Source organism: Pelodiscus sinensis, chromosome 30, assembly GCF_049634645.1.
Source record: "Pelodiscus sinensis isolate JC-2024 chromosome 30, ASM4963464v1, whole genome shotgun sequence".
NCBI classification, from domain to species: Eukaryota; Metazoa; Chordata; order Testudines; family Trionychidae; genus Pelodiscus; species Pelodiscus sinensis.
In genome coordinates this window covers 7219939-7229025 of record NC_134740.1, presented here as the reverse complement: position 1 = coordinate 7229025, position 9087 = coordinate 7219939, and the positions used below count along the sequence as shown (strand labels likewise).

At 58.0% G+C, this 9087-nt stretch overlaps 1 gene segment (V, D, J or C); it reads left to right on the top strand.

Moving 5' to 3' along the window:
• LOC142821189 (Ig heavy chain V region 6.96-like) lies at positions 1-660 on the top strand. The segment is given in 2 exon segments: positions 1-133; positions 227-660. Coding segments are annotated over 2 exon segments (372 nt in total).
• The last annotated feature ends 8427 nt before the right edge of the window (positions 661-9087 follow it).

The window sequence follows — 9087 nt, the reverse complement described above, 5'->3', positions numbered from 1 at the left end:
AGGCTGCACCCGCAGAGACGATCCGCAGCCCCCTGGGTCTGGGCAGGGAGCAGCCAGTCCCCTTGAAGGTCCTTGAACAGCAAAAACATGAAAAAGTTTCTCCTTTTGCTTTTCGCCGTAGCCGCTTTGCGAGGTATTTTCTTCCTCTGAATAACGGGAAGAGTTGGGATAATAGCGTGTTATCGCAGCTTTGATTCCTCTATTAACACCTGGTCTGTGTTCCCAGGTGCTCGGTCCCAGGAGCTGGTGGAGTCCGGAGGGGATGTGAAGAAGCCTGGAGACTCTCTGCGCCTCTCCTGCAAAGCCTCCGGCTTCACCTTCAGCGATTACTACATGAGCTGGGTCCGGCAGGCTCCCGGGAAGGGCCTGGAGTGGGTCGCTGCTATCAGCGGTAGTGGGAGTTATATCTACTACCCTGATGCCGTGAAAGGCCGATTCACCATCTCCAGGGACAACTCCAACAACCTGCTGCACCTGCAAATGACCGGCCTGAAGCCCGAGGACACCGCCCGCTATTACTGTGCGAGACACAGTGAGGAGAAGCCGGTCTGAGCCCAGACACAAACCTCCCCCTGCAGTGAGCAGCGAAGCCGTTTGGCGCTGGGGGCGCCCAAGCTCCGTGCATGGAAACGAAACCGAGTTCAGAGAGAGGCTGGGACCAGCAAACCCCTTTCACTGGCGTTCTCAGCTCTGTGCCTTGAGGGGGAGCAGCTCCCGGGACAGGCTGCAGAGCTGGGATATCAGGGCGGTTCCACTTGGCACACAGACTGCAGCTCCTGCTTCCAGAGCCGGGTCACCGTCTCCCTTGGTCCCTCCAAGAACCAGGTGTCCCTGCAGCTCCGCTCGCTGACAGCTGTGGGCACCGCCCCCTATTGCTGCTCCGGGAGAGACACAGAGCGCAGCGGGGACCCTGCCAAAAAGGGGAGGAGGATTCTCACTGGATTCTCCGGCCTCTCTCAGCCTCTAATTTTCATGTCCAGGGAGAGCGAAGCAGACGTCGCATTTTTACTGGGTGGGAGTGAAGGGGCAGCGCGCGGTTTCCATTTCCAGCGCCCTCCCCCCCCCCCCCACCTCAAACAGCCTCCTGGGGTAGGTGCTAGACTCTCTTGGAACCTTGACACGGGACCTTCTGTGAGTGGAACCTCTGCCCTGGGCCTGGAGCTCCGCGACCCCCGGGCAGTGTCACCTCCCGCTGCGGGCTGGGCCCCGCGCAGACACGGCCCCAGTCCCGCCCACAGCGCAGTCAGCTGCAACTGGAGAGATGGGCGGGGGCTGGGATTTCCGAGCAGACCCATCAGTCAAGGCGCCTTCCAGCGGCTGTGAGGGGGGAGGCTCAGCTCGCGGCCCACAACCCACAAGGCGAAATTCTTTGCACAAGGATAAACAGCCCCGCTGTGGCCCCGCCTCACTGACTCAGACTGGCCTCGAGGCCGGTTGTGGGACCTAGAGGCAGAGACCAGTGGAGCGGGCTGGAAAAAGTCAGAGAGAGACCCCTGGGCACCGTATTCTATAAATACGGTTTTGAAAGTGGTATGATTTCATCTGGGTTCAACTCCCGCTGGTGCATTTCTGTGGCCTCCGCTCACCTTTTCCACTGTCCTTCTGGGAAACAGAAGAGCCTGAACTGTGCTGGGACAGGAGAGCCAGAGCCTCGTGATTCCCAGGGGGTATCAGCGCCCTGAGAGCGCAACCTCTGCAGATTGGGAAGCAATGAGAAGTTACGCTCCTGTCGCCTCCGTTTGGCAGGTGTGACAGCGCGTTGGGGTTTTCCGTCTCCTGCACCCCCGTAATGACAGGGACAGACTCCACCAGCCAGTAGAATAGAGGGAGTTTATTGCTTCTCCAGGATACAGCACAGCACAGATGTCATCTGGTTACAGGACAGGCCTAGGATGCCTCAGCCCCCCCTTGAGATGAGGGAGTCTGGGCCCCTAAATTCCAGCTCCTTTCCCTAGACTGTCTCCTCCATGCTGCCAGACTGAAACTAACTCTCTTCCAGCCCTGCCCCCGGCCAGGGCTCCACTCCCCTTCTTCCCATAGTTCCTCTCCGGGAGCGCAGGTGCCTGGGTGCATTTACCGGAGCAAGAAGGGGCCGGTGCATCCACCCTCGCGCTGTGACCCCAGGGCCTCCTCTTTCTGCTTTAAATCTCCCTCTGTCTCCCTCCGCAGGCAGTGGACGGCGGAGCCAGTAGCAAGGAAGCCGGAAGGCCGAGTCCTGCGCGAGGGCTGGGACTAGAAGTGACGTTCTCCGGCACCGACTGGCCATTCGGAAGGGGTGCAGTGTATTCCTTTGTAAACGGGCCGTCCCCGGGGCCTCTCCAGCCATTGAGCGTCACGCGGGACTTTTATCCCGCCCCGCAGCGCTTCTCCCCAGCCTGAGGAACCGGAGTCCAAACCCGCCCCACAGCACAGCCCCGACCCGCCATTTCCCGAGCTGTCCTGGGACAGGTTCTTCCCATTCTCGTTGTCCAGATTGTCATGGCCTAGGAATGTCTCATTGATGTAACTGGCGGCTCGTTTGTACCATTGATACCGACCTCGGCAGTGGGGGTGGGGAGAGCGAGAGAGAGAGAGGGAGAGATGAGGTATCTGGGGATAGATAGATAGATAGATAGATAGATAGATAGGGTGTGTGGGAGAAAGAAAGAAAGAAAGAAAGAAAGAAAGAAAGAAAGAAAGAAAGAAAGAAAGAAAGAACAAGGGAGGGATCGGAAACCCAGCCTGAGGCTCTTCCGACTGAACACCGAGTGGCCACTCTCACCGGCTGTGTGAGCAAAGGGGGCTGTGAGCTGAGGGGAAGCTTCAAGCCCCTGCACCGGCGCCAGCAGCAGAGGACAGAGATTTGTAGCTCGGGCTCTTGCCTGACCCCGCCAGGGGCAGGGAGAGGAAGGGCTGTGGAGCTCTCCTGGGGACTGCCCTGTGCTGGCTAGAGAGCCCCAGAACTCTGCCCACAAGCTCTGCAGACTTCTCCCCACATGGAGCAGTGGGCATGCAGGACTCCCAGCATGAGCCCCACCACTCACAGTTTGGAGCATGGGAGAGGGCGAGATCGTGTCTTCAGTCGGTGGGAGCTGGGAATTCAGGGGGTGGCAGCACCAGGGGGCTTTCAGGGATCGGGCTTCAGTCCTGCAGGCAGAAAAGGCTGCCCCCCTTTGAGAATCCAGCGATACGGTGCCCCTGGGAAGGGGTGACAAACCACCGACTCACCCCCACAGCCGGACCCCTCTATCGCACACAGGCTACCCAGTCCTCTTCTTCTATCGGCCTCAGCACTCTGCCTGAGAGCGCCACCTGCTGGCCACCGCCTGCTGCAGTCACCTGCCAGACACACACAGGCGGCTGCTGCGGCTGCACTGACTGCGACTGACCAGCAGGGGCAGGATAAACACGAGACACTTTGCCTATTAAAAAATGTCGGGAAACCTGCAGGAGGGGTCGTTGTTCCCGGCCAATGGGAGCTGCGACAGCACAGTCCGTCTCCAGCAGACAATACCAGTGAATCTCATGAGAGGTCCCGGAATATCTCCGCTGTATTGAGCAGGTGCAGCTGGAAGGTGGGATTCAAACTCCCATCAGCGTAGCCACACGATACTCAGAAAAACTGTCCCCTTGAAGGGCTCCAATGAACCCGAATTCCGTCTGGGTCACATGCTGGGAAACGCAGGGGGGGTGTGACTCTGTTTCCCGCCACACACCGCTCCCTGCCTAGGGCTCTGCTCTGTTTATACTCTGCGAGTGAAACCCTCATGCAAATCCCTGCCACGGAACTGCCTGGTTAAATACCAGCCCCTGGTTCTAGGAGCCTCAGTCTCTGCCCGGACACAGACCTGCCCGGCCCTGCCCGCTACGGAGTTCCGCTAATTGCATGAAAACGAGAATGACGTTTCTGTGGCTTTTCCTTTCATTGTTCTCGGCTCTTTGGGACCCAGCGGGCGCAGTGGAGGGTGAAGCGGATGGGTTGGCCTTTGGAAGTCAGATGCAGGGATTTGTTCCTGGCTTTGTCACTCCCTATGTTGCTGGGAAAGTCCCTGCTATTCTCTGTGCCTCTATTTCCCCTCCTTCTTCTCTTATGGGGAGGGGCGGGGGTTGCAAAGCTGAACAAAAGATTCTGGATTCTCAGTTCGTGTCCACGGGGGCACCCAAGCCCTGTTAGGCGCCTTTGGAAACATCCCACCTTGGGCTGTAGGAGCTTTGCTGTAACGTAGTGGGGGTACCTGGCTGGTTTCTATGCTGCTGGCTCTGGGGGAACCCCCACTGGCTGTCTTGGGGACCACGACCCAGCAAAACAGGATGAGTCACTATGCAAACCAGTGGCCAGACACCCCCCATGGAGAGGAACAAAGGAAGGTGGAATGCTGCCTTGGTTGGGGGGCAGGGCTGGAAGTTAGTGAGTTGGTTGCTGGCTGTCGGAGGGCATGGAGGAGAGCCTAGGGGAAGGGGCTGGAGTTTAGGGGCCCAGTCTCCCCCATCTCAAGGGGGCCTGAGGCATCCTAGCCCAGTTCCTGTGACCAGACTACATCTGTGCTGCGCTGTGCTGGAGGAGCAATAAACCACCCTCAATTCCACTGGCTGGTGCAGTCTGTTTGTGCCATTTCGGGGTGCAGGAGACGGGGAACCCCCAACGCGCCGTCACACTGGTGTCAGGAGCGGGATGCACTGCACCCCGTGGATGAAGCTCCCAGCGGCAAGCGACAAGGCGCAGTAGAAGCAAGAGCCCTGGAGCCAGGCGTGCTGGAGACAGAGCGAAGCGGTTCCTGGGAATCGTGGGGCGCTGCAGCACTAGACTGGTGAGTCTGCACCGAGGGGCCCAGCGGGCAGATGGCCTACGCCCGACTCTTGAAGACAGAGCTGGTGGGGCTGTGCAGAGAGAGGGGCTTGCCTGTGCGGAAAGCAACCAAGGCCCAGCTGATTACCCAGCTGGAAGATAATGACCAGCCACGGGGCCAGGATCTTGTCCCCAGGGGAAGCAGCCAGACCCCGCCTGAGAGTGTGTCAGGCTCAGAGAGGGGGAGGAGCGCTGAAACCCAACGGAGAGATGAGACAGCGTCTCCCGGGAGGCCTGCAAGCCGTAGCCCATCTAGGGCAGGGGCCAGCCCAGCGGAGCTGCGGCGGCTGGAGATCCAGCTGCGGATCAGGGAATTGGAAGTAGAGGACCGAGAGAAGGACCGCCAGGACCGAGAGAGGGAGCGCCAAGATCGAGAGAGGCAGCGGCAGCATGAGCTGGCCATGGCAGAGCGGAGAACCGGCGGGGCACCGGCTGCGCCAAGTGCGGATGGGCCCCAGGGTCCCAGGACTGCCAGACGCTTGGAGAGGCTCATGGTGGCCCAATTGAAGGACATGGGTGACATAGACAGGTTCCTCAGTGCCTTTGAGAGGGCCTGTGGACTGCAACGGGTCCCCACAGCTGACTGGCTGCAGGAGCTCATCCCCGCACTGAACCAGGAGGCGGCCGGAGTGCTCAGTCAGCTGGAGGACCTACAGCCAGGGGATTACAACCGAGTCAAGGAGGCCCTGCTGCACAAGTTTGGGCTGACCCCCGAGATGTACAGGAAGAAGTTCCGGGGGGTACAGAAAGGGCCACGGGAGACCTATGTGGACCTGGCCTCCCGCCTGGCGCAATACTGCCGCAAGTGGGTGTCTGGAGTCGGAGCCCAGACCGCAGAGGAGCTGCTCAAGCTGGTCATGATGGAGCAGTTCTATGAAGCGTGCCCACCCAAACTGAGGCTGTGGCTCAAGGACCGGAGACCAGAGAACCCCCAGGAGGCCGGGAGACTGGCAGATGAGTTCACGGAGAGCCGGTCCGGGTGTGAACGGGAGTCCCGGAGAGAGAGGGAACCGCGCAGAGACCGGATCTCGGCTGAGCGACGGAGGGAGTCAACTACGGGGCGAGACCAAGGAACAGGTCGTCTGCGCCCCAGAGAACCAGCCAGGGCCTGGACAGAGACAGCCCAAAGCCTAACTTGCCATCGCTGTGGGCAAAAAGGCCACAAGAGGGCTCAGTGCACCAGGTCCCAGGACCGGGGACTTTCCAGGGTTAACTGGCTGGGGCGGGAGGAAGGGCAGGCTGCCCCAGAGGCAGGGGCTGGCAGGCAAACCTCAGCTCAGAGAGAGGGGAAGGATGCTCAGTGCACCTCCCCTGGGAGGTCTGATTCTCAGGAGGCGGATTTCTCCGTGTACCGGGTGGGGGCAGGACGGCCCCTGCGGAGCGAGTGCCTCATACCCCTGGAGGTGGATGGTAGGAAGGTGACGGGCTTCTGGGACACGGGGGCGGAGGTGACTCTGGCCCGATCCGACATAGTGGCCCCGGAGCGGATACTACCCCACGCGCAGCTGACCCTGAAGGGCATAGACGGGTCCCCGTTTAAGGTGCCTGTAGCCAGGGTGCATCTGAAATGGGGGACGAAGAAAGGCCTCAAGGAAGTGGGGGTGCACCCGCACTTGCCCACCGAGGTGCTGATGGGGAATGACCTAGAGGAGTGGCCCCATGAATCCCAGCGGGCTCTAGTCACTACCCGGAGCCAGAGCCAGCGGGGGGCTGACAACGTGGGTCCAGGGAAGGACTCCTGGCAGCGTCCTCAGGGTCCCATCCCAGTGGACACGGGGTCCAGCCAGGCTGGGACTCCGGACCTAGGCAGAGGTGGGGGACAGGTCCCGATCCCTGCCTCAGCAGCTGAATTCCAGGCTGAGGTGCAGGCAGACCCCTCCTTGCAGAGGCTGAGGGACCAGGCTGGCCTCCGTGCAGCTCAGCCCCGGGGGAGAGGTGGCCAGGAGAGATTCCTGCGGGAGCGTGGGCTCCTGTTCCGTGAGTGGCTCCCCCCCAGGAAGGCGAGGGCATGGGGGGTCCAGCGGCAGCTGGTCGTCCCCCGAAAGTATCGCCTCGAGCTGCTGTATTTGGCCCACGACGTCCCCGTTGGGGGCCACCGGGGGATCCGGAGCACCCGGCTGAAGCTGCTCCAGCACTTCTATTGGCCGGGAATCTTTACAGCCGTGCAGCGGTACTGCCGGTCCTGTGACTCCTGCCAGAGGGGCGGGAAGGCCCAAGACAGGAGGAAAGCGGCTTGGGGGTCTCTACCCCAGATAGACCCTCTGGGCTGGCTGAGAGAGTTATGGGAGGGGAAGTCCTCCCTGGATGGAGCATCGGGGATGGAAGCCGCCCTGGCTGTCCAGAGAAGGCTCGCTGGGCTCATGGCCCCGGCCCAAGAGACCCTGGCCAGAGATCAAGGCCAGTGGAAGGGTGGGTGTGACCCCCGAGGACAGGCCTGTGCCAGTCGCCCTGGAGCGGGGCAGCGAGTGGACAGAGGGAAGCCAATTCATGTGGGGCCTCGCCACAGCCGGCCCGAGTCAAGGGGAGCACCCATGTCCCCAGGGCGGGTTCCCACGCAGAGGACCCGAACTTCCCTAGGTCACGAGCGGAGTGACCCTGCTCAGTTCGCTCTCGGAGGGGGGAGAACTGTGACGTAGTGGGGGTACCTGGCTGGTTTCTATGCTGCTGGCTCTGGGGGAACCCCCACTGGCTGTCTTGGGGACCACGACCCAGCAAAACAGGATGAGTCACTATGCAAACCAGTGGCCAGACACCCCCCATGGAGAGGAACAAAGGAAGGTGGAATGCTGCCTTGGTTGGGGGGCAGGGCTGGAAGTTAGTGAGTTGGTTGCTGGCTGTCGGAGGGCATGGAGGAGAGCCTAGGGGAAGGGGCTGGAGTTTAGGGGCCCAGTCTCCCCCATCTCAAGGGGGCCTGAGGCATCCTAGCCCAGTTCCTGTGACCAGACTACATCTGTGCTGCGCTGTGCTGGAGGAGCAATAAACCACCCTCAATTCCACTGGCTGGTGCAGTCTGTTTGTGCCATTTCGGGGTGCAGGAGACGGGGAACCCCCAACGCGCCGTCACATTGCACACAGGGGGGTGTCACGGGCCTTAATCTGAGCCGACCGACTCAGGGCCATTGTCACACAGGCCCTATTGGCCGGAAGCCTTTTCTATCAGTGACACAGCAGGTGGGAATCCCCCACTCAGACCTCAGACCTCTCCTAGAAGGGAGAGGAAATGGTAACAGAGATCATGCAGGGTCCCTGTTATATAGTTTCAGAGCCATCCCTCTAGGGAGACTGCCTATTTACTATTGAAGAAGACCCCTGATAGAGGAGCCATGTATCTAGATTATGTAGGTTAGATTATAATTAATGAACATAGTTATTTGACACCCAATGATGTCCCAGCGGTCTCGTCATATTTATAACACAGAGTTGAGTGTTTTTGGAGAAATATCTTATGCACTGAAAAATTCAGGTAAGATAGACAGAAGTTGTTCATGAATCAGGGTCAAATTCAGTGAATCACTTCCGATTTTTAAAAGAGGCCAAAAATAGAAAAATCTAAATATTTGATTTTCACATTTTTGAAGCAGATGTTTTATGTTTCAGAATGATGTTTCATTTAGAAATATATCTACATTTATTTAAACCAACAAACAAAACAAAACACAAACAATCCTAAAATTAAACAAATCCAAAATTCATGTTGGATTCAACAAAATATTGAGTTCATCCTGAAATGAAATGTAGCTTTTGTTTTCCATGGGAAAAAATCCATTTGGGGTCAACCCAGCTTGAAAGTATTTTGGATTTTTCCATTTGGTCATCAAAGGGAGATAGACATTATTCACCCCACAGTATCTATTTATTGATCCCATCCCTACAACATCTGATCACGTTGGGGGAGATTTTTCAAAGGAACACAAATCATGTTGGACATTAAGGGGTGTAAGGAATCTAATTTACTTGGGTGTGTGTTTCAATCCCGCTAGTGGCCTATCTGCATTTTCAGCATCTTTGTAAACTGACCCCATGTACATCATTTTTGACAGGCTGCCCTTCATAAAATATAATGACTCATACATCAGTCATGGTAATAGCTTTCAAATACCTAAAAGGGTATTACAAGGAGGAGGGAGAAAAAATATTCTCCTTAACTTCTGGGACTAGGACAAGAAGCAATGGGCTTAAATTGCAGCAAGCGAGGCTTAGATTAGAAATTAGGAAAAACTTCCTGTTGGGTTGAGTAAACACTGGTATAAATTGCCTAGGGA